We start from the raw sequence: 26,496 nt of genomic DNA, 5'->3' as shown, positions 1-26,496 counted from the left end.
GTCCTTAGTAGAGCTGGACAGTTGTTGTAGTTTTTTAACGCAAAAAGAGTGTTTGCATGCTGTTAGAAAATCCAGCCCTTACTTTGCTCATTATGTAACAACATCTCATGGAGTAATTCCTCTCTGTTAACATAAATCGTCCAGTTCTCCAGTCAGTCGGGTCCTCCATCAGAACACCAGCAGGTTCAGCTCATCCTGGAAGAGAAGCACCAGTTAGAGGCTCACGCGGCTCAGGTGTGTGTGAAGGGATTGTAGTTTGAGAATGGCTTGTGCAAGTATTTTTCCTCTGTCATTCTGAATTCCCTGTGCTTGGTTTATGTGTGTGTGTGTGTGTGTGTACAGCTGATGGAGTCCGTCGCTCAGCTTCAGGTGGAGAGAGATCAGTACGCTGCACAGATTCAGGAGGAGGGACGAGTGTGGAAAGACAAAACAGAACAGCTCCTGTCTCAGGTAAACACATACTTTGTGTATTTATAAATAATTATAGTTTTATTTTACAGTACATCTATTAGTGATTCTCATTACAAATCTGGTGAAATGGCTGCCACACGTTTCGTTCCCAAATGCACGTTATAAGCGACATGACAGTAAAGTTCAGTCTGAGTCTTTGTGATGGGTCGTTATTTCAATGTGTCATTCAGCCCTTACACACACACGTTCATACTCTCCCGGAGTGTGTTGATTAGGGATGCAGCGATATGAGAATTTTGGCCGATACCGATAACCGATAATTCTTTATATTTGAAAGCCGATAACTGATATATTGCCGATAAATCCAAATTTTTATGTAATTTTTGAGAGCCTGAATACAAAAAGTCTCAACATTAAAATCCATGTCCCAAACACACAATTATAATGATGTTCTCATCATTTTATGTAGCCGATATGACTGTATTTTCTTTTTTTTAAAAAAAAACATTTTAATCATATTTCAAGCAATTCAAAACCATCATGTTGAACAGTGCGCATCTGAAGAGTCTCAGCTGAAGGAAATAATCCATTATTTATCGGCTTTAATATATCAGACAAATTTTCTTATTGGGCCAATAATGATAACATTAAAAATTAACATATATCGGCCAATACCGATATGGTGGCCGATATGTCGTGCATCACTAATGTTGATATATTGTGTATGTGTGTGTGTGTGTGTGTGTGTGTGTGTGTGTGTGTGTGTGTAGGTGCGTCTGATGTCTGAGGAGAGGGACAACACTGCTGTTCAGATCCACGAGCTGCAGGAGAAGATCATAGAACTGGAGAACGCTGCAGGTACAAGACATGAGATCCACACTCTTTACTCCCTAATCACATTGAACACAATACTAAATATGTCATTAAGAACCAAGAGAACCGAACTACAAGTGTGAACACACCCTAAATCACCTACTTTTCCCCCTCAGTTGCCAAAAAACTAAACAAATGCCCAAAACATACACTACATAAATACCACTTCTAGCCGTACTCTCTTCAGATAGAAACATGACAGATTTGTCTTGTGTCCGCAGCTCTGATGAGCAGAGAGCAGGAGCTGCAGGCCGTGTCGCAGGTCTCAGGCCCTTCAGAAAGTGAACTGGCCCTTCAGGAAACCATCAGCAGCCTTCAGCAGGAGAGAGACGCTCTCAGTCTACAGTACCAAGCACAGGTGACCTGCGTTAAACATGTGATGTCATGCATATACTGCGTTTGTCTTACAAAGTTCACAATTCGCTACTCATGTTTATGTGAAAATACTAGATCATGCATTTCTTATTGCAGTATATTTAGATTAATACATTTCCTAAATGCATTACACAAAACCCTTTTGACTCCATCATTCTTCACAATAGCTGTTTCCATCCACCGGTTTTTATGCACATTTTGGAATATCTAAATATATATAAAAAATGCTGGATGGAAATGCTAAAATAAAAAAAAGTGCATAAAAAATGCACTTACATGAGGCGGATACATTTTTCATGCGTACAGACTACAATGAAAACACATTTACTGAGAATATCCCTTGATACGCAACATACAACTTGTGACTTTGCCTCAACAGAGATTGTGATATTTTGTTCTCTTAAACTTATCTCGCTTATTTGCAAATGTTTTATGTCATATTCCAATTTTGCACATAAGTTAAATTCGCAACTTTGGATGAAAACATAGCTTTTGATATTCATATATATCGTTACATCATTCAGTCCTAGCAGACACTCCTTATATAAGTGTTTAGACACTCCTTACATGAACGTTTTCCTAATAATTGATACATTGTAGATAAAACTTAGTTTGAGTCACTATTCTTTGTGCATTCTTAAAAACCTAAAAAATAATAATAATCGAGATATCGCTATCAAATCACAGGCACACGTGAGCAGCTCGTTATCCGGTGTTTTCAGAGGATCAGTCACACAATATGCGTGTTTTATTGTATTTACACATGAATTGCATATGTTTTCTGTTGTGTCCTGTAGGTGCGGGACAACGAGCAGCTGAGCCGACTGGTGCAGGAACAGGAGGTGAGGCTGGAAGAACTGGAGAGGCAGGCTGAACGGGCCGCTGAAGACGCTCAGGATCGACTCCGTATTCTGGAGGACGTCCAGAGCGATAAAGCCACCATCAGCAGAGCCCTGGCTCAGAACCGAGACCTCAAAGACCAGCTGGCCGAGTTTCAGAACGGTTTTGTCAAGCTGGTGAGTAGGGATGGGCGATAGGACTGGGCAAAAAAAAATTGATTTTTCGATTAATCGTTTTTTAAAATGTGGTCAATTCAAAATCGATTCTCAAAGGCCACGAATCGATTTTTTTTCCATATTTTATCTCTCACCCAAAAGCCAGTTTTAGTTTTCCTCCACTGTTCAGCCTCCACGTTACAGCTAATGCTGGGAGATTTTATGTTTGTTTTATCTTTAACATAAAATAACCTGATCCTGTTTGCTGAGCCTGATCCTGAGCCATCTTGCATCAAAATCCTGTCTATTCATTGTATGCATTTGAAATATAGAGTTGTGTTCTGTTTTAATGTACCCAAGTGTACCCTTGTAAACTTATGTTCACTGTTCTTTTTTATAAATATAGAATTTGTATTAAATCTACATTCATTGAGTCGAATCGAGAATCGAATCGGGAATCAAGAATCGAAATCGAATCGAATTGGAACATCTGAATCGATACCCAGCCCTAATGGGCGATATGGACTTCACAATATTTTCTGGTATTTATTGCGATAACGGTATCAATGGCGATAAATTTAGTACGATTCACCACTGTTTTTGTCTTCAAGTGACAGCTGCATGCATTCTTCAGAGCCTCAGAAACACAAAACGTACCCATCATCAAATAGGCTCCTATAATATACCAATTACATAAAAAGAATTTTTAAAAAACTGGCAGAAATGGAAAAGTTGCAGATAATACGTTTCTTCTGTAAAAGTGCAGATGTTTAAATAGTGCAACTGTACTGGAAAACAGCACATAATAATAATTCAAATAAATTACAATTTTGAAATGCAAAAAACTAACAATAATACTAATAATTCAATTTACGTTTATTTGTATAGCGCTTTTCACAATACACATCATTTCAAAGTCCATATTACAATTTACAGTGATCTGTTATCAGAGGTGACTGTCTAAGTTATGCATTTCAGAAATGTGCATAAACAAAATCACAGTTAGCAAAAAATGTATTAATTTAAAAAAAATTTAATTTAATGCAGATACAATGAGTTCAGTGAAGTAATGAATACTTGTTTGTTAACAAATGATTATGACAAGAATAACAATACAAACCGCACTAAGGATTGATGAGCTCCCGGGTTCATGAATATTAATCACGTGCGCATTAGTCTCTGCTTGCTCATAAAGGCTGAATAATTCCAAATGAACAACATTATTTTACAGGAAAATACAACAAATTATATTGTTTACATGTTGTACGTCAATTCAGCGTGTCCCATCCCTACTGGTGAGCTCTAGTGAAAGATGACGAATGCGAATGTGACCTCTGACCTTTCTCCTCCTTCAGACCAATGAGAACATGGAGCTGACGAGCGCTCTGCAGTCTGAGCACCACATCAAGAAGGAGATCGCTCGTAAGATGGGTCAGCTACAGGAAGATCTGCACAATGCCAAAGAACAGGTTTGTGTCCATTTAGAGCCAAGGCTAATCATTTAATGTATCCTATGTAAAATTAAAATAAACAGGCTTGCATGATGTTAGAGTTAGTGATACTTTATTGTCCTTTTACAATAACCGTGCACATGCAACCAACTTTGCACAATATATTGAAACGTCATAAAATCACGCCGTGCTGATTACATTATTTCTACCTTTTACAACTTAAAATATTAATAGATACCTGTGCAAACTTTTTTTGTAATGGTTGCTTTTACATAATGGAACCCTAAACATTTCCCTGACGGTATTAATTGAAACATTGAAGATAAAACATGGCTTGAGTCACTATTAGGGCTGTGCAATTAATTGAAAATAAACCGCGCACGATTTGGCAAAGGCTGCAAAGTATTTTAATTCAGTGCAGCACGGCTTTGTGATCAGTAGTAAATGCTGCTCCATCTGAAAGCCAGATGGCGCTCTAATGCAGAAACTCCATTTACTGGTCCTTCAATGCTAATGGATATAGCCTTTATTACTGTATAGAATACTGTGAAATAATATATTGCCTGCCTTATTCTATGATAAGAAGCCACTTCATCTTCACAGAATGATGTTTTCAAACACTCGATTGACGTTATGAAGTGAGTTTGGAGTAAAAACATGTTATTAAATGTTGTCTTGTACCAGAGTATCAATCACACATTGGGTCTCATTCATGAAACATTCGTAAATATACGAGTAAATATGTGAGTGATTTGCGCGTAAAGAGACATTCCCGAAAATTCTTCTCCTGATTCACAAATACTTCGTAAACGTCAGATTTGATAGTGAAATGTGTGTGTGGGTTAATGAATTCCAATCACTCGTAAATGGGACGCGCGTGCACGCTCATTCTCAATTACCATAAATCCCGCCAATTAAAACCGACTGACAGCTATATATGGGCATCATATTATGACACGAAACGAAGGATTTCAACATGTCTTCTCAAAAGCGAATGCTATTGTATTATTACATGTATAATTTTGGAAAAAAAAAAAAAAAAAAGCGAATGAAGAAGAGAAATTTCTCAGATGCAGAAATTGAAGTTTTATTATCAGAAGTTCATTCAAAACGCCACATTTTATTTTCAAGCGTACATAGTGGCGTATCAGGTCCTAAAAAAAAAGGATTTTTTTAGGTAATAGGCTACATGCTTTAGGTAAAAATGCTTGGCAGCATATTACAGATGCAGTTAATGGAGTTTCATCTTTTAATCGAACAGTCCCAGAAGTGAAAAGAAAATGGTTCGACATGAAGCTTGACTGCAACACTTGTAACTTGCGGACTTGTAAAAAACAAAACAAAAAAAAAACAGCTTGAATATAAAAAATAAAAAAAAACTTGTGGACTTGTGTTCCGTTTGCAGATGCTATTACTGGCTCTCGTAATACAAGTAAAAAGAAAAACCGTATGTAATTACTATATATAATACTTTTTCAAAATGCTGTGTAAATATGTACCCGATTACGTTGAATTAAAATGCAGTTTATTAATGAGCAAAACGTTTCGGATGTTAAACGTACTATTTACGCGTGGCTGGGAGCAGGTGTAGATTTCTTTCGTACCAACTAACATTTGGGAAATACGAACATTTTAATGAATCCGAAAATTTACGCCAGAACCACTTTACACACGATTTACACAAAAATTCGTTCTGCTCGTGTTTCATGAATGAGACCCATTGTGCGTGAGTTTAACTCTATTTACACATTTGCATAATTTCAACAAAAGTAGCATTTCACCAGTAATCTTCCAAAGTAGAAGCTTGAGGATTTGAAAAATGTTAAAATCATGAGAGTTTGAAAGTGCACAATTTAAGACTTAAATATACATTTAATTTAATATTCTAAACAGAATTTAATATTAGCTTTGTAACTTGTATAAAAATAAAAGTATTATTATATACATTTTTTTTATTTTAAAGTGCAATTATAATTTATAGCTGTAATATATTTCTGTTTTATTTTATAATTAGGGTTAAACCTAATAAAAATAATTAGTAGTAATGTTGTTGTTGTTGTTGTTGTTGTTCAATTTGATAAGGTTCCTAAAACATTAGCGTGAAAGTAATGTGGATTGAGACACTATAAAAGAGTGTTAGTCACTTTAAAGTCCAGCTACAAAGTCAAAATAAAATGCTTAATAAAAAGATATTAAAGATTTTATCTGTTAATGTGACCATTAACTGACATCAGAGAAACGTGAACATGCAAATGAGTTTTTAAATTATTAATTTAAATTAAATATTAAAGTCCCCCTGTAATCAATAATTTTATCCCTTAACTCATCTTTGATCAATAAAATTACATATTTAAATGTTTTTTCCTGCCTTAAAATATCTTGAATGTAACTTGACACACTCTTGCCTCATTTAGTATGCGCAGTTCTATGAATATGCAAATGAGCCCCGCCTCCACTCACTCAGCTCAGAGATCCACTGGTTGACGATCACACGTTGATCTGATTGGTTACAAGGTAGTTTGTGACGTCAGAAACACCAGCGATTTCAAAGCGTGTTTTTGAGACTGTCTATTGGTTCACTGCAGTTTTAAAGGAGCCGTATGTAAGATTGTGGCCAAAACTGGTACTGCAATCACTTTCAAATTACTGTAGAGCGGTGTATCCCCTCCCCCTCCCCCCTGACTCGAGGTTGCCAGATAGGCTGCAGGATCCAGCAGGAATGTAGGCTGCTGCAAGGAGCTTTCAACTAGAGCAGAGCTGGCAACCCGCTTTTGTCCCTCTCTGCTATTATAGTTTTTCAAGATGGCGGAACTACATGGAAGCCTCCGTGGACCTACCCGTCCCATGTATATAAAGATAATAAATTCTTCGTTTACGAGGATTAGTCTGATCATTGGCATAGGTATTTGTACACCATTGAGGGCATGTTTATTAATAAAAATATTGATTTTAGATAATAAAATACCTAAAAAGCTACACACAGTCCCTTTAAAGCATATTAAAAACACCACATAGACATATAAACAACATTAAACGCTGGATTTTCACCACACTTTAACTTAAAATCTCAGGGGGAAGATATTTTATGGTTAAAGGAACTGCTGCTTTAAAGGGATATGTATTTGCACGCAGCTTTAGTCATTTTTCCCACCGTAACCTGATTATTGCTTCATCTCATCAGCTGTTGGAGAAGTCGAACGAGGTGGCGTCGGTGCAGGAGCAGAGGGATCAGTATCTGAGCCATCTTCAGCAGTACACGAGCGGATACCAGGCGCTGGTGGCGGAGCGAGAGCATCTGCACAAGCAGTTCCTGCAGCAGGCGCAGCTGATGGACCGACTGCAGCACGACGAGGTGCAGGGAAAAGTGCAGCTGGAGCAGAGTCACATGCAGCTGCAGGAGGCACAGGTGAACGCCACCAGATCAACTTCAACTATCACTGTATTAGCATCCACTAGGGGTGGAACGATACCCTCATGTCACGATTCGACACACATCACAATACGATATTACTGCGATACTACTTTATCACTCACCGGCCATTTTGGCTACAAAATGTTTAAGTTACCGGCCATTCAGAACTTCTACTAGCCAAAAAAAAAGAAGAAAAGAACCAGATTAACTACGTCACAGCATATATATATATATATATATTTATATTTATATTTATATATATATATTTATATATATTTAAAAAAAAAAATTATTTCATACATATTCTTATTCAAACAAAATCCTGTCATCCAGCATCCAGCAACCTCATACTTTTCACCAAAAATGTGTTTTAGGTGGACAGATCAATACAGGACACAGAACATGTTGGATGTTGGAAAATAACAATGTCTTTTCTGTTCACCAAATGCTTTTTAATCTTCACTATTGCTTCAGTGCAAATGAACAAGCGCGCCGTTATTTGTAGTGTAGTGGCGAGTGTGTTCAAGCAAGCCAGATATGAGCAGATTCTGCGTAATAAGCTGTATTTAATATATCGTGATGACTCGTGAGTGTTTGCGCTGAATCTGTGCAGATTTGGCTTACATGAACTTCCCAGCAAAGTGAGCAAACATATTAAGTAACGCGCCAAATTGGCTCTTGATTTGACAGCGTTACCTGCCACAGCTGATTTTTACACGCAGTCGGCGGGTGTTCATTTCAAACCCTGATTGCGATACTCCAAGACATATGGAAAAAGCTCAACAAAAAATTTACTGTTGATGAAAATGGTAAATTTTGTGTTACATTGTGTGTGTAAATGAACAGGCTTTTGGACTTGGTGCTGAAACCCAAAGCACAGGACAATAGAGACACCAGAAGAGAAATATTCATGATTCTGAAGCTGAAAATACTGAATTATTTTAGACGAACATGCTTGTGCTGTCACTGACTAGATCTATTTAAAATAATGTAAGCCGCTTTTTACTGGTAACATAAGACATTTGGCATTATCAGAACCCACAAATATTCCCCCATTGCATTATTATACATTAACTTCAAAATTATAAATAGTAGTTTTATGTATTACTGACACTAAAACTCTGAAAACTTGAATTTTTCACATAGTAATTTTTATTTTGGGTGACTATACACAATACAGATTGTCACTATCCACGATACATATTGTTGCATTTTTGTATTGCGATATATTGTGACACGATATACACCCCTAGCGTCCACACAAGCAACAATAACGTTCTAAACGTATTAGCATGCACTGCAGTTTAAAGGTGCAGTGTGTGATTTTTAGCAGCATCTAGTGGTGAGGTTGTGAATTGCACCTAACATAAGTTACGGTGCCGACAGGAAGTGATGTCGTTGTCGTCTGAGACAGCAGAGAGTAGCCAGTTAAAGAATGAGGTTTCTTTACAAAGATAAATTAAGAAATTAGGTTTACTTAATTATTCAATAAAACGATGTTATTGCGAATATTATTATTACTCGTTCACCATTGTGTCAGTGTTTTATTCACTGACTTTAGCTCGCTTCTTTACACGAAGAACAACATAGTGACGAAACGCGTTTGTCCGTTTAGGGCCACCGTAGAAACATGTCTGCGCATTTCAATGTAAGTGTGTGTGTAGATAGAAATGGCTCATTCTAAGGGAATAAAAACACAACGGTTCGTTAAGTAAGGTATACTTACACCACTGAAAACATAGTTATGTATATGATACTGCATTTCTGTCAACAGATCCTCCTAAATATTACATACTGCACCTTTAAATGCTCGAGGATAATAATCCATCCTGCTTTTCTGTTCCCTGCAGGAGAAACTAAACCAGCTGGCCAGAGACAACGAGGAGCTGAAGACTGAAGTGCAGGAGCTCCTGAACGGGTCTGTCCTGAACACGTCACACAGAGACGAGGGTGAGTCCCAGCTTTCTCTGAAACATCTGCTCTACCACAGTGGCTTTACTGACGATTACCCCACTGATGTTTGAAGGTGATGGGCTGGAAAGCCACTCGCTCCCAGAGAGCTTCCAGAAATCCCAGATTGCCATTCCAGAAGAGTTTGAGACCAGAGAAGACATGGTGAGTTTATTCAAATATGCAGCAATTGAATTGACTTCTGTGACATTGGATATGAAGATTTACAATCAAAATGGACTATTCATTGTTAATTTTTTGTGAAAAAATAGTTTGATTTCACCTTTTGAAAGGACTTTTCTCATCTGTTGAGACCATCAAAGCGGGAGATAATTAATTATATATTATATCAAATTATATTATATCAAATTATAAAGCTTGAGCATTTGAAAGTGCAGAATTTAAGACTTAAATATAAATTTAATTTAATATTATAAACGGAATTTAATATTAGCTTTGTGACTTCTAGTGTAAAAATAAAAGTATTATTATAATTATCTTATGTTTAATAATTTCCAGCAGTAATATTTGTTTTATTTTATAATGAGGGTTAAAATATATTATTTTATATATTATATTATATTATATGAATATATTGTATTGTATTAAATTGTATTAATAAATAATAATAATAATATTAATTGCAATATAAAAATAAAAGTATTATTATAATTATCTTATATTTTATCATTTCCAGCAGTAATATATTTCTGTTTTATTTTATAATGAGGGTTAAAATATATTATTTTATGTATTATATTATATGAATATCTTGTATTGTATTAAATTGTATTAATAAATAATAATAATGATATTAATTGCAATATTATTTTAAAATATATAAATAAATAAAAACATACTTTTCATGATCCAATCACATCCAGAAGCAAAAACTCAACATGTTTTCCTCATTAAATATTAATTTCCACTCTGTGGTGAATTGTTATTTCAGGAGGAGTTTATTCATTCTGCCCTGTCCCGTCTGGAGGATGAGCGAGATGAGATGAGCCGTCGGTTCGAGGAGGAGAGGAGGCTTCATCACGCCGCCCGGCAACAGATGACAGCCATGAGCCACGAGCATCTTCTTCATCATCATCATCAGAGCACAAGTGAAGAGACAGGTGCGGCTTCATCATGAGCAGACATTCACTGCGCTGAAATCCCTCAGACGTCTACACACTTTTGTGAAAACTCATTCACCCGTTTGGTTTTAGGTCTTTCAAATTAAAATTCAAAAAATAAAATTCCACATTTCAATGCAAAGCAGTCCAATCTAATTTTAGGTGTGCGTCAGGCAGCCTTATCAGTGGCCTACGAGATATGATGATGATGTAAAAGTCATTTGTTGCGTTTTAATGTTTTTGTTTGCCTTAATAGTTGAAATGTTGAATGTCGTGTAAAGTTAAAAGAAGTTCAACTTTTAAAAAACTGTTTTAAAAGTTGACTTTTTGGGTTTTTTCCTGTTTTTAAATGCAAAAAGTCGTCTGTGTGATCGACACTTCGGCTCTTTGAATTAAAGTATGCATAAATACATGAAGCTGTTTTATTCAAGTTTTTATGCAATTTACAAAATTATAGTTGATTTATAAACGTTAGTTTAAACAATGCACTTTTTTTTTACCGACAATTATGTTATGTCATTGCTTTTAATAAACAATATAATGCGGTGCATTGATATTTTATTTGTAAAATAAAAAATATAATATTGATAATAATGGCCTCAGGAGACAAGCCAAAATCTTTTTTCCACATTACTGAAATTATGCCTTTTAAATTTTAATATAATTTGAATATTAGTATTAAGTAAAAATGCAAATAAAAAAATACAGTAAAAATATTAAGTGAAAGTGAAATATTATTACAATTTAGAATAAGTGTTTTCTATGTGAATATTTTTACTGTAATTTAATCCTGTGATCAAAGCTGAATTTTCAGCATTCAGTGTCACATGATCCTACAGAAATCATTCTAATATGATGATTTGATGATCAGGAAACATTTCTCATTCATCCATGTTGAAAACCGTTGTGTTGCTTCAGATTTTTATAGAATTTTACTATTTAACGACTTTACTATTTACTACTACTTTTGCCCTCTTTGCTGCACTGCTGATTGTGTGTGTGTGTGTGTGTGTGTGTGTGTGTGTGTGTGTGTGTGTGTGTGTGTGTGTGTGTGTGTGTGTGTGTGTGTGTGTGTGTGTGTGTGTGTGTGTGTGTGTGTGTGTGTGTGTGTGTGTGTGTGTGTGTGTGTGTGTGTGTGTGTCTGTCTGCGTGTCTGTCTGCCTGCCTGCGCGTGTGTGTGTAGGAGGCTCTGACGGGGTTCCAGTGGAGGTGCACGAGGCTCTTCGTGCTGCCATGGACAAACTCCAGGAGCGTTTCACCAAACTCATGCAGGAGAAGGTGGACCTGAGGGAGCGACTGGAGGAGCTGGAGCACCGCTGCATTCAGCTGTCCGGAGAAACGGACACCATCGGTGAGACGCTGCTGCACACACACACACACACTGTCAGCGGATCTGTATCACTGCGTGTCAGATATTTCTTAATTGCTTGAAAAATGCATTATTTTTCATTTATAGTACGTGGCTGTTGAATGCTTGACTCTGATTGGTTGATGAACATTCTAAGGTGTGCAGTTATTTTGCAGTAAACGCACAGCTAAAGTAGTTCCAGCAGGTTTTGTCCGCATTACAGTTCCATATTACTCCGCCAAATGAGTTCAGTTATTTCAAAGGTCCTTACAGCCGACAGAACCAAAACCCACAGCGACACTGACCAAGCAAAGAAATATAGCAAATAAATATGGTAAACAATGGGATAAAAAAAAGACTAATTATTTCATTGTGTTTTGCCACAAAATTGCGTTTTATGTACAGACAGCACACACTCTTTCTCACGCTCAAATGTGTTTTCTGTGTGTGTAGGTGAATACATCGCGCTGTATCAGAACCAGAGAGCCATCATGAAACAAAGACACTTTGAAAAGGAGCAATACATCAACATGCTGGCCAAAGACAAGGAGGAGATGAAGGTACGAGGAGCATCTCTGTGATGATGGTGTGAGGTCTGCGGCGTGATGTTTGACACGCGTGTGTGTGTGTGTTGTTCAGGTGAAGTTAGCCGAGCTGCAGGACCTGGTCATGCGTTTGGTGGGGGAGCGTAACGAGTGGTACAGCAGATACATGAGCGCCGTCAGTAACCCTGACCTCCTGCCATCTGGAGGAGACCAGCCTCGACCTGCTGACCAAAACATGGACAGCGACAGTGTGGACAGTCCAGGTAACAGTCACACTCGTGCAAACCAAGCGGCAACCTTCCCGTCTCTCTCTGACTTAAACTGCAGTTCATCGACTGGCCACTAGAGGCCGGCTGCAGAAGAGAGTCAATCCCATAGACCTCCATGTTAAAATGGCCAACTTTACAGCAGAAAAAAACATGTTTACAGTCTGGTGCAAAAAGTGGTTTTGGTCTATATAGCTAATTTTGCCCTTCATGACGACTGTGAGGGCGGTGAATTTTTTTACAACTCATCTGTTTAAATTACATTAAGCCTTAAAGTTCTGTATAATTAAGGGGCGTGGCCACTTGAGTGACAGGTGGATTGTCGCTGATGTCACTGCTAGCCGTTTGTCTGCTGTCTGTTAGCATCACGTCACCTCAGCTAATCAGCCTCTTTGCACATTTTCGTTTATCCGGGAGTGACGCGCTGCCAAGATGGCGACGGCCGGCTCCGCCCACTTTGGGCTTTAAAAATGCTCTTCAGAGGGGTGACGTTATGGACACTACTCCTCTTTTTTTTTTTTTTTTTTTTTGTCTATGGTACAAACACATGAGCATCAGGATGTGTGGTTCATTTCGTTCGGATGATTTGATTCATTATGGAAACTTTATTATCAAAACTTAAACTGACTTGAGGTAGATGACGAAGCTAGATGAATACAGGGTTTGTACAAGGTGCTTAAAGTACTTGAAATTTAAGTCCTGGAAAACCCTTGAAAACACATTTTTATGAAAAGGTACTTGAAAAGTGCTTGAATTATTGAGAAAAAAATCAGTTTGAATAAGGAAAGCGATATCTTTGTCATAGTATCCTTTCAATAGTTAAAGTTACCCATTGCTGCACTTTAATTGTACCATTTTGTTTTATTAGGTTATTTTCTTTCTTTTTTAGAATTTGAAAGATATTGTTTGATAAGTGAGATCGCTGATTATAGTGCTTGAAAACCAAAAAAGTAGTGCTTAAAGTCCTTAAAAAGCCTGTAAATTACTGTATTTCATTTTACAGTATCTGTACGAGCCCTGTTTACAGCTGACTCATATGGAAGCTTGTTTCCTCCACCTCCACAGATGCTACTTTGTTTAATAATTGATGATTTTTGCTTCATCATCAGTATTATTGAACTGATTTGACCCTTCGCAGGGAGTTTGATTGACAGGCGATCTGACCTATCATAATCCGCCATCCGCCGAATCTGCCATTTTTGTCCGATAAAGCAGTCAGGAGAGTTAGCAGATTAACGTTGCAGGATTTGAACTGTGTACTGACGTCTTTCCGCGGTTAAAACAACATTCCTTCTGATGTTCATTCATGTTTATTTGATGCTATAAATTAACTAGAAGGAAGAGATGATCGGTTCACGAGCCGCTTTAACTGAGCGATCTGTCAGACACATTAAAGAGCTATTTATTGTTTACATTTCTTTAAATAAATGACCAAATTTGAAAGTTTAGACTTTGTTTCATATCAAAAGTAAGCTGGTCTGTCCTGTATCAGTGTGTTGTCAGTGTCTTTGCTCCACGGTGTATTTTTCACTGCGTGAGAACATGGTGTGTGTGAGAGAGGCGTGGCTTGTCGGACATAGCAACAGTAACTAAAGGGGGCGGGTCTTTGCCAACGGTCAATTGAATCATGCAGGAGAAAGTGGATCTGAGGGACACAGTTTTTGCATAATCAGATTAAACGATATTATTTATTTTCTGAGTCCTGTCAGTTTAATCCTAAACTCTTCCCTGTTCCCCCAGCGGTTCTGGACATGAGCACAGCGGTGGACGTGTCTTCATCGGCCCAGTCCAGCACAGACCCCGAGAGTTCAGAGAGACCCGGATCCACGGCGGACCCGTCCCTGAGACCCAGAGAAGACGGGACGGCCCGTCAGATCATGCAGCTCCTGCAGGAGATCCAGAATCCTCAGGCCAGGCCGGCTCCATTCCTGGGGGAAAACCCCTGCATCCCGTTCTTCTACCGGCCCGACGAACACGACGAGGTCAAGATCCTGGTGGTCTGAATCTGAATCTGCTTTCCTGCTCGGCTTCGGGATGTTCGGCGACATGGACTCTTTGTTTCTCTGGTTTTTCTAGAGAAATCTTGATTCTGAAACTCTCCATTTTTGGTTTGTGTGTAAACCAGTTAATCCATAAGAATATCAGTTCTCGCTGCTCTTGTGTCTCCCTGATCAATCTGTGCGATTACTTCACTTTATCAAACATAAGTGCAATAGACCGTTTCCTGACCAATCAGTGACGAGTCATATCAGTAAGATCGTGAACTCGTTACATAATAATCTCATACACGTAACATTATAAGATATGATTAGAGCAGGTCTGGACTAAGAAGATGAAGTGTTTCTGAAAGAATAAGGTGATGAAGTGTTGGTTCGCTTGTAAAGCATGTAGGGCAGAGAGCATTGAGACGGTGAAGTATTCTCATTCGGTACAAAACGAGTTGAAAACAAAGTTATTTTTGCTTCTCTTTGGCCATTATTGGGATTTGTTGAAAGATGTAATCATATTTTTTCCCCACAAACACACAAGCACCTTGTGTTATTCCCAGAACCAGCGTTCCAGATGTTCCTGAGATTGTTTGTGGCGAACTCGTATGACGCCGTCGGCTGAGAGTTCAGAGTCGTTCGTTGATGTCGAGTGAGTGCGAGTTTATGAGAGCTGTACAGAAATGATATTAATAATTCCTCCTGGTTCATCTCTAAACAACATCCTCCACAGTCACACACTTTCAAGAGCATTTATGGGTGTTTGTCAGATGGATTTGATAACACTTTCTGTGACGCCGTTCTCATGCAACTTGTGTTTTTGTACATAATTGCAATGCAGTTTAACCCGTTTCTTTCACGGCTACACCTTTAAAGAGTGAATGCGTCGCATACGGCTGTTTTAAATGCATTCATCTCTTTAGAAGTATATGCATATCACAATCTGCTTACAGGTATTTACAAAAACACTCCACACGTTATTAAGTAGAATGTATATTTACACACATGCTTCATAGAAAGTGTTAGCATATCTATATTCACCGAATGTGAACTTGTAACTGGAATGTTGATAAGAGTTCACATCTGAATACTGTGTTTGGTCTGAAGTACCGGGAGGTATTTGACCCTTAAAGCACTTTTATTGGCCACATCTGTAAACGTCAAGCTTTATGCATTTATATCTGCGTTCTGCGTGTATGAATATATTTTACAGTGATTATTTTGGGGCGTGGGCTTTAATCCGATATTTTCAGATCAAGTTGATTATTTTGCAGAGCTTGTTGATGTACCAGATGTGTAAATAGTGTAACTGTGTATCATACTGTATATTCATGGGGGGGAGGAGAGTGGACGTGATGCTTGCGTTTGCCTGCTGAAGAAGAGAGGAGTCTTGTGGGAAGAAAAAGGACGCGCCGTTTGTGTGGTTTCATACGACAGCCGAACTACAGGAGAATTCTATTTATTTGGGATAATGATGAATTACACACTAATCTGTTTTAATTACGACCGATGGAACACAATGAAGGAATAATGAGTTGTTTCATGTGGTGATTTTCCTCCTAAATAAACCCGATTGAGCAAAACAAAACCTGTTCAGTGTCTGAAGTTAATGATGTGGGAATCAGACATGTGACCCTGGACCACAAAACCAGTCATTTTTTTTTTTTTTTTATGACAATATTTGGCTGAGATACAACTATTAGAAAATCTGGAATCTGAGGATGCAAAAAAATCAAAACATTGAGAAAATGTTCATTTATGTTGGCGATTGTGCTGCATTCACTCACAAAAATACATGTTTTATATATTTACGGTAGGAAATTTACAAAATATCTTCATGGAACATGATCTTTACTGAATATTCTAATGATTTTTGGCATAAAAGAAAGATAATTTTGACCCATACAATGTATTGATGGCTATTGCCACAAATATACCCGTGCGACTCGTGACTGGTTCTGTGGTCCAGGGTCACATGATTTCACGCTTTTTTGATTGTGATTTCAAGTGTTTGTGTTTATAATGGCATAATGTACGATTTTATTCAACTTTCTTTCCATGACCTCGCTGAGAAACTCCACTGCCCTCCAGCTGAGGCGAATCACAACTTTGATTTGAAGCAGAAAAGTATTTGAAAAGACAAAAGTTCGAGACAACGGCAGTGAGGGAAACTACTACAATCCCATGAGGCATTGCAAACAGCACAATCAAAAACAAAACCTTATGTAGTGTATATGTTACCGGCAAAGTGTGAAATCCCGGTATTGTATAGAATGCCTAGGCAATGTATAGAATTCCTGATGTTTTTTGCAAAAAATACATTACCTAATTCTATACATTACCTAGGCATTCTATACAATACCGGGATTTCACACTTTGCCGGTAACATATATAAAAACATTGTAAGTTTATTGCAAAAATATGCATATATGTGTGTGTGTATATATATATATATATATATATATATATATATATGCAAACATATATTAAGTATTTAGAGAGCGTAGACATTTATTATGTCTATGAGCGTAGAGATCTACAGTGGCCAAAAGCAAACACAACAAATTATAAACACAATGGCAAGTCTAAAAAAGTGTAAAAATGTGTATATTTTGTTGTTTTGTTTTTGGATTTGTTATTTTGTTTTTATAATTGTGATTTGTTTTGCACCTCTCGGCCACTGTAGAGATTGTCTCGATTACGTCTTTCGCAGTGATTCATGGGAGTGGGCGGGGCTAATGAGATCTTTTGGCCAATTTTACTTTTTTCGACTCTGATTGGTGGAATGTTTTGTACTGCATCATGGGTAATGTAGTTTTTCACCATGAATTCTGCTGTTAAACACAGAATAAGCTGAAATAATGCAAGCTGATGCAAATATCATAGATTAACAACCTCAAAAATGTCGAAAATATGCCTGTCGTGTAAGAAAGATCATGCTTTGGTAAATAATAGTCAAAATTAGTATGCCATAACTTTTACTTTTTATCTCTATATTGACTCACATTTTGAGATCTTTATCGACTTCATGTCATTATGCCTTTTTATCTCATAATTATGTCTTTTTGTCTACTGACACTTCATAATTATGATTTACCAAAGTATTTTTTTTTTCTTATGTGGCCAAAATGGCCGTCCATAGAAATACAAATCAGGAAAGAAAAACTGCATGGCATATCGATATGCTAAAACAAATTCCCCAAAACCAAAGTTTAGACCAAGAAAAACAGCACAAAAGCAAGGTTTTGTTACACTTAACTTTAATAATGACAGCCCTGCCAGACAAACTGGTGTGAGCAGAGGACACGTTACACACTTTCATTCATTCATTCACACGTTACACACTCAGTATAGTTACACCTTTCTGTCCAAACACAGAAAGAGGCCCGGTTTATTCCTCTAGACTCTCACTTTTCACATGATAATAAGCTTAATTTAAATAAATCACTTAACCATAATAATTTAATATTCAATAATCATACACGTGGGACTACACTAGTCACAATTTGCATAAATGCACCACAAAGATACGCGACACACTTAAGATACAGTATGTCCATGACACACATTTGAACTCTTAAATAACAGTAATTCTTTTCATCATCAGTGGGTTTTACTAAGACTCGGAGTGGATTCGGGGAAGGTTTGGTGTGAATGTTGAAGACAGAAACAACGGCACAGTTGACACCGCAGACGGTCTGGTCATGCCACACAACGTCAACTATTAGCAACAGGGGCTTCATCATTATTATTATTATTATTACAGCAAACCACAGAATCACGAAATACAGTCCACTGGTGGTGTGGAACGTTGCGTTCATATTTTCTCATTTTTTCAACCAAACAAACTATAATGATTTCTATGCATAGACCTGCAGTGATATTTGACTTCATTTTTGCTTTCATAATGAACACTAAATTACAGACAGGAAAATAAAATAAAAAATCGTTTTTTAATGTTTTTCATGCCATAAAATGTAAATAATAATGATATTTTTTTTAGCCACATGCATGTAGATACATGTTGACATGTCTTTGAGAAGGACATGTGCATTTTACAGCACCTTTAATCATATGTGGATATGTTCAGAACATCATACTAGTTAGTATTTCTGGAGTATATAGTATGCACACTATGTGCAATAGTATGCAAATGCTCCGAATTACTTGACAACATTGTTGCCTACTACTGTTTAGCATTGAATAGTGCACTTTCACATGCTGTTTTTTGAAAATAGTATGCAGTATACAGTATAGCCTAGTATTCAATTCCATACAGTCTGTGTGTGGAAAACCTTCCCGCCATGACAGATGTTATAGAGACACTGACTGCTTTGTGAAATAAATTAAACAGGTTTTAAGCGTGTGTGTTCACCCTAAAACTGCACTATTATGTTTTTGATGACATGCATGTAGATACCGATTATATTGCACTCTCAAATTCAATCCAGCCCCACTAAAAGTTCAGATTTAACTAAGCGAACGAATGATTTCTGTGCATGATCACGAAGGGTGAACACACGTCCTCGTACCTGAAAGCTTTATGCATCACAACGTTTACACTGCAAAAAAACCTCTGGTTTTCCAGTGCTTAGACATCTTTTTTACTGGAAAATTAAACAAAAATACAGATTTTTTTTTTGCTGTGTAGGAATAAATGGCTTTTGAATGCTATGAGGAAGTCATTTGAAGGATTTGTTCCAGGGAAGGCCTCTAGTTTCTAGAGGATTTAACCAAAGAGATGAACTCGTCTCTCAAACGCTCAACCAGACGATGAGCCGAGGATTCGGGAAACATCTCGTCTTGTTCTTTTTGCTTGTGTTGCTGGTGGGTTTGTGGTTGTTTTACTCAATGTGGGGGGGAAACCGAGAAGAAGAAAGCGGGAAAGAAGAGTGTTTTAAGGGTCACGTGGAGAGAAGGGGACCGTCGGGGCTGCTCGTGTTTGACCGGCTGAGCCATGAAAGCAGAAAAGGGAAAAACACAGTTAGAATTGAGACAAATAAACCCTAGAAAGTGTCCTCAGAGTCCACACGCTGAGAAGACAAACCCCACGTTCCCTCATCACTAGAAGTGTACTGTTTACAATATAACTTTCATTCTTAACAAACATTTGAATATCATTACAGTTTAGAGATCATTTATAATCATGTAAAAATAGTGGCCACACAATGTATTTGCTCACTTAAAAATGCCTAAATGTCATTAAAAAAATTAAATCAATCAAAAGCAGCTGGATGTTTTCAAAAATATGATTTTATGGTCGCCTGGCCTGACTGAAATGTATTAAAATATGATTTGCAAGCTATAGCAGTGTGTGGAATTCATCTTTTTCGTTATTAAATAATAAATACATAAACTAATAATACATATAATTTATAAATAATTGATTATTGGTTCAGGAGAGATTCCCTGATATGATTGTAAAGCGCTTTGGGTGTACAGTAGTACAAATTAAAGCACTATATAAATGGCTTAATGTCAAAAATGCTTGAAAATTAGCTTGAAAACATTTTACTTGGATGGCTTTCTGAATACTTCATTCTGATTCCTCAATCAAGCAATTAGCAGTCAAATATGCGCTCATCTGGTGTGTTTTTTTTATTTTTATTCCATTACCATTTTAACTGTAACCTACAACAACATTAAATATTGACAAATGTGCTGTATTTTATAATATTCTAGTTAAACCGCTTTACCGGTACTACTTCTCACGTCTCGTATCACTCCGCGTTAATAATTCATTCAAATAGGAAATTGGCGCCAAACGGTTTGTCTGGTAAAATCCCCTCAGAAGACTTTTGTTTTACTTTTATGTTGAAAATCAGACTTCTGACTTAATTTTTTAATTTTTTTTAAATGTAACCCACGTTGGTGCCCACACAAGATTGTGTTTTTAACTTAAGACTTGGTTAACTGTCAAATAACGAGGAAAAATGTTGGAGCTTCAGCATCCCACGGTCGTATCGACAATAGGTAAGACTTTTGGTTTATTATCTGCCGCCGTGCAGTAAATAACATCACTATTAACAAAGTGTTGAATGATTATAGTAGCCTAGGCTCTCTTCTTGTACTTGTAAGAGGTGTTTGACGGCTGGTACAGCGTTTAGCGGGCAACATCTTGCGCATTATTTGAGATATTCAAAATAATAGCCTACCTAATACGGTTTAACTGATCTCGGGTCAGTTTTATAATTTAGATTTCGTTTTAATGTCAAGGACGTGTGTATAATGGAAAATGGGTAGTTATTAGTTAATTGTCTCAAATTGGCATGGTTAATCAAGCCCTTGATCTTTAGCCTGTATATGTTTGTGTTCTCGATAACATTTTTACATAGTTTTAAGTTTCGTTTCCTCATAAATACCCCTGTGATAACACTGTCACTATCTAATTGTCATGATTTCAGTCTGGTGTTTCCTTTTCTTGTGTTTTAGACTCTTATTTTGAAGTATAGTTTTGTTCTTATTGTTCCTGTGTTTTCACTTCCTTTTGTCTCTATGGTTACTTTACTTTGTCTCTATAGCAACTAATCACTAGCACCTGTTCCTTGTTACCTTGTGTATTTAATCCCATGTGTTTCTTCTCTTTTTTGTCTGCTGGTTTTCCGTGCACGTTTGTTTTAGTTTCTGTTTTCCCCATGTCTAGATTATCTTGTCCTTTTCCTGGATTCTTTGGTTATCTGCCTGGATTTATTTTGTTTAAATAAACTTTACGCTGCATTCGGATCCCACGTCCTGTACTAAAATACCATATTACACTAGTGTGATGACATTCAGACATTTAACTGTGGCTTAAGTGTCCAAATATGTTTATGACCACCATATTTTCATGTTTACTGAAATATATGTGAACTACTATGGAAATGATGACTTAATGTTTGTTTTAAAGTTCAACATTTAAACAATTTTCAAGCAGTTTTCTCAACTATGAGGAGCTCACAATGCAGACAGGGAAAGACTGTGGAACTATGGGAAAGTTCATTACCCTTCGGGGAGTTTGGTGTCGTCTTCTGGCCCGTGAGCTCAGGGACCACTGCAGCCCGACACACATACGAAACAAAAACAAAAAAAGCCAAAAGTAATGTACAGAAATACAAATGCACACACGCACATTCCAGAAGATGCAGTTATCATGAGACTCCAGAACACACTTTGGAGAGATAATGCATCCCAGTGGGAAATCAAGCGTCTGCGAACCGGGGCGGGCAGAAAACCAAAAGAAGCTTAAAGATGGCAGAAAATAAAGTGAGAGAAATGCATTCATCAAACCCTTCATATAACTTTTCCTGTCAAGCTTATTCTTTAGGATAAGGAGCCATATATGGTGAATATCATGAACAGTGATCTAAAACTCATCAACCGTCTGTCAAAAGAGTTTGAGTTCATAAAAACATTGTGTTCTAGATCTGGATTTTCCTCAACAGGAGTTTTCAAACTTCTGCCCAAAACATGCCAATAGTTTTCTTTTCTGATTTTTGGTTTGAATGGTTTACATTATCCGCAGTTCTCGAAAAGGATGGTTAAACGGCAGCCTAATGCAGTAATCAATACTTGGCGTTTGAAAAAGTAAAGTAATAAATGGATTACTCTCAATTTTTCTGTAATTTAATTCCAGTTACTTCTAATGTAATTGCATTAAATACTGTTTAAACTATAGAACAAATCTATATACAGTGGATTTAACATAATTTTATTTAATCTAACGTTAATGTAACCATGTCCCTTTAAATACGTTGGTCAGCTCAAGAATAATTTTGCAATTTTATATGATTTATTTGAAAGAATTAAGAGCTGTTTTCATGTCTGTTTTCAACTGGTAATGCAATACTTTTTAGAGCAAGTAATTAGTAAAGTAGCCTAACCTACTAGTGAAGATGTAATTAGAAGCTAATTAATTACTTTTTTAGAGTAACTCACCCAACACTGCACAAGGGTTTTCAAACTAGTGTAAAATATGTTAAATAAATAATAAAAAATATAATTAAACGAACTAAATAAATGTAATAATAAATTAATTGATTTAATTAATAAATAAATACATATATACAATAAATTATAAACAGTATAAATTCAGTATTTTTACATGAAAATATATAGCTGACTTTTAAATTTTAGGATAATTTCACACCAGGATGATCATATTTGGAGGCCCTTGCATCTAAAAGACTGAAAACGTTTGGCCTAACGAACATATGTAATGAGTTTGAAATCCGTGACCTACACAAAATGAAAACTTAAACTTGTGACAGAGGGTTGTAGAGTTGTTGTGCAGTCCAGGTGAACTGTGTGTATTAGTGTGTGTGATGAGGAGCAGGAGGGGGAGGAGTTCTGGCTGGGTGGGCGTGTCCTCGTTGTCGGTCACGGGAATGGGAGGGGCTACTAGTCAAAGAGGGAGGAGTCTGTGGGTCGGTTGGGTCGTGTAGGTGATGCCGGGGGTCGTCGGCTGCCATGGGAACACAGAGAGAAGATGGATGAGTAACACACACACACACACACACACACAGAAAACATTCAGTCGGTGACAGTGTCAAAATTAAAAAATTTCCTTCACATGAGAAAGTAAAAATATTTTGCACTGAGAATTTTTTCTTCTATTAGAGTTTGTAATATAAAACAATAAATTACTGAGCGCATCATCATTCACGATATTTAATCTCATGGTTTTGACAAAGATTACGGTTATGAATCAAATATCTCTAGTTTATTAAATATATTTTAATGTTTAAAAAAAAAAAAAAGCTAAATAGTATTTTTGGCATTAAACAAATTAATTGATTAATAATACTAATAACAGTTGTATAGACCTATAATATCAGTGTTAATTTTGGCAGCCAATTTTGATTTAGTTTTAGTCATAGTCTTTTGACTAAAATGCCATTTAATTTTAGTAATATTTTAGTCATCTGATCTGTTTTAGTCTAGTTTTAGTCGACTAAATATCATAAGATTTTAGTCGACTCGACTGCAGTAGATTTAGTCGACTAAAATCTAATGGGTTTAATTAAACTGCAATGCATCAATTAAGCATTTCTCTAAAATGTTCAAACTTATGATATAGTACTCCTGGAGAAAACATCTATTAACCTGTTAATATGAATAATATTAAGGTTTGGACATGCAATACGGACACAGATTTACTTAACTGCTGTGACGTATAACATGTTTTCATTTATCTTAAAATTAAATAAAACCACATCTCATAAATAAACAAGATATATTTATTTTTAATTAATGAAATGTGCATTCTTTATAACAACTTGCATACAACATTCTTCATTCTTTCAAGCAGACATATTTATTTGTCTAAATTAAATATAGATTAATCCCTACTAAAGTTATTCAGTCAAGAACATCGTTTTAAAACATACAGGATCAAGTTTTAAAACATGTTTCAGCATTCAGCGACCACGCCATGACAGAATGAAATGCCATGAAGAGACACACAACATGGACATCTGACACTTCACCTTTGACCCCACTGTTCAGTTTCACCCTAAAGGTCACATGTGTAGCGTTTGAGTGGATGCTTGAGGTGTTTTTTAGAAAGAGGGATCATAAATGATGGTAAAATCAAAATAAAATTAGTGCAGAGGGCCTGCAGAAGGAAAGGCTTTTCAAAACTTGATTAAATCAAATAAAACTGATAAACATTCAGAGAACTGATGTGATGTTTGCACATTACAGAATCTGTTCTGAGGCGCAATCACCAATCAGCATTCGAGATGTGTACGTCAAAGCTGAACAAGGATTTGATTGGCTTTTGGGAAGGTTTTCACGCTCAGTAATTTAGATGCATGATATGCTGTCAAAATACTGTAATTCTGTTTAACCCTCATCCTTCTCTCGGGTCATTTTGACCCGAAACTCATTAAAAATTGAGGTCCAAGACCCCAGGACTTTTGTCACACTTGAACCACGAATACACAAAACCATTTTTTGAATGAATTCGAGGAGTTTTGTGGTTGAAATAAATAAAAAAAATTAACAAATCCTTCCCTCGCGGGTCAATTTGACCCCCTTAGGAATGAATGGGATGCTCAAAACCTCAAAATGCTCCAAATTCAAACTAAAAATGCTAAAACTTTACCAGAAAAATTATTTTATAATGTCTACATGTGTATCTGAATGCACACTGAAGTTAACTGACTTTAGGACCCAGAGGAACAGCTCATTTGCACCATATAGAGATATAAGGCCATCATGAAATATCATGTTATATTATTATTTTTCCACCAGAGGTCGGCAAAGACACTCAATGTAAGATATTTAGTGCTGAATTAAAAGGGTTATGCATGAAATTGTGAGTTATTTTGAATTTAAGTTGAAAGAATGTGAGGAATATGTGCTTACATTACTATTTATTTATTATTTATTAATCAAATCTAGTAATTTAAAGGTAAATAAAAAAAAAAAAAAAAAAAATTGCATTAAAAATAGAACAAATATTATCAAAATGAAATAAAATAAGCTTTCTGGACAACAACAACAAAAAAAGTATAATTTTAGGGCTTCGGGTCATTTTGACCCGCGAGGGAGGGATGAGTTTCGTCTGACATCTCGTATCCTGAGGGAATATTCGGCATCTCAGAGATCCAGTCTGTCCTTCACAGGGAAGAAGGCAAGAAGTGCATGTGCATATGATCTGCAAATAAGCTGTAGCATGTGTTTATACGCAGGGCGAAGTCTCTAAAGAGTGTGACTGTGGTTACCTGTCCATACAGACTTTACTGCATCTGCTCCTGTCTATACAGGGCCGGATTCACAGAACAGTTTCTTAAACATTTCGGTATTCCCAAAAATACTTCTTAAGAATGTCCTTAACCTTAACACTAGCTACAAATAATACATAATATTACTACTAGGGATTCGCACACGTTCTCTAAAGTGAAACCAATGTTCAGTTGTAAACTAAAACGCAGTGGGTCTCATTTATGAAACGAATGTACGATAGAAAACGTACAACACAAAACTTGGCATTTATCAATATGGACGTGAGCGCTGGTGGCTACCATCAAATCTCACGTCTCAGCTCGTGTACGCTAGTTTTTAAGTTATCGTGAACATGGCATATAGTAAATCTGCTGGAGGATTGTAATGAGAGCATTTTGTTCATTTACCTGACCGACAACCGTTAAGATTATAATGTCAAATTAAATGAAATTAAAATAGATGAGTGTCTGTGACCCATTTTTTCCAGGGCTTTAGCTTTATAAATTCAAATATAACAGCATTTAACAGAACATGAGGATTCTCACACACATCACGCACCCGAAGCGATTCTGTGATCCGAGAAAAGGAATAAAATAAATAGGACTACATGAAATATGTTTCACTTAAATAATTAACAGATTAACAAAATTAAAAATATATCTTAAGTGCCCCTATTATGCTATTTTAAAGGTTCTAATTTAGTTTTGAGATCTTTTACAATATATTTATTTGAATCAAAGGTAAAAAAACATTAATTTTCTTATAATATCCAGTGCACATCACCTCATTTCTCAGAGTCTGAAACCGGTTCATTTGAAGATTCAGTTTCTCTAAACTCCTCCCTCCTGAGAGCCTGCTCTGCTCTGATTGGTCGACTGCTCACAGCGTGTGTTTTAAATGAAACGGCCATTATTATCTGAATCTCGGCTCTTCCTCAGTGACACGAACAGTAACGATGGCGTCGGTTTTTCCGTATCAGTTCCAGTGTGAGTCTCGTTCTCTAGAAGTGCAGAAAACATGAACAACACGAACTAAACTCTTCCAGTCTCAGATACAA

General features: G+C 36.6%; 2 protein-coding genes across 29 annotated transcripts in view; one reads left to right on the top strand and one right to left on the bottom strand.

Moving 5' to 3' along the window:
• golga2 (golgin A2) overlaps window positions 1-16,320 on the top strand; it is a 34,248-nt gene extending 17,928 nt beyond the window's left edge. For all 6 annotated transcript variants that reach the window (XM_084115206.1, XM_084115210.1, XM_084115209.1 and 3 more), the window contains 14 exons: window positions 145-234; window positions 343-450; window positions 1,182-1,269; window positions 1,506-1,642; window positions 2,457-2,675; window positions 4,010-4,123; window positions 7,287-7,511; window positions 9,368-9,467; window positions 9,544-9,632; window positions 10,420-10,588; window positions 11,772-11,939; window positions 12,390-12,496; window positions 12,576-12,744; window positions 14,488-16,320. In XM_084115206.1, the coding sequence (XP_083971332.1) occupies window positions 145-234; window positions 343-450; window positions 1,182-1,269; window positions 1,506-1,642; window positions 2,457-2,675; window positions 4,010-4,123; window positions 7,287-7,511; window positions 9,368-9,467; window positions 9,544-9,632; window positions 10,420-10,588; window positions 11,772-11,939; window positions 12,390-12,496; window positions 12,576-12,744; window positions 14,488-14,750 (2,046 nt within the window). In that variant the 3' untranslated portion in view covers window positions 14,751-16,320. The remainder of the gene's footprint in view (window positions 1-144; window positions 235-342; window positions 451-1,181; window positions 1,270-1,505; window positions 1,643-2,456; window positions 2,676-4,009; window positions 4,124-7,286; window positions 7,512-9,367; window positions 9,468-9,543; window positions 9,633-10,419; window positions 10,589-11,771; window positions 11,940-12,389; window positions 12,497-12,575; window positions 12,745-14,487) is intronic.
• A 1,655-nt stretch (window positions 16,321-17,975) lies between these two features.
• dnm1a (dynamin 1a) overlaps window positions 17,976-26,496 on the bottom strand; it is a gene marked incomplete at its 3' end in the record, with an annotated part of 101,423 nt that continues 92,902 nt past the window's right edge. For 14 of the 23 annotated variants that reach the window (XR_014606236.1, XR_014606238.1, XR_014606239.1 and 11 more), the window contains 2 exons: window positions 21,715-21,762; window positions 17,976-19,682 (listed from right to left, as the gene is read on the bottom strand). Coding sequence is in view for 5 of the 23 variants with exons in the window: in XM_084114594.1 (XP_083970720.1) it covers window positions 21,753-21,762 (10 nt within the window). The other 9 variants (XR_014606237.1, XR_014606240.1, XR_014606246.1 and 6 more) reach the window with 2 other exon arrangements.

This window comes from Abramis brama (genome assembly GCF_963993115.1).
Source record: "Abramis brama genome assembly, chromosome: 5".
In the NCBI taxonomy this organism is placed as follows: domain Eukaryota; kingdom Metazoa; phylum Chordata; class Actinopteri; order Cypriniformes; family Leuciscidae; genus Abramis; species Abramis brama.
The sequence above is the reverse complement of the archived record's forward strand: the minus strand, read 5'-3'. Positions and strand labels throughout refer to the sequence as shown.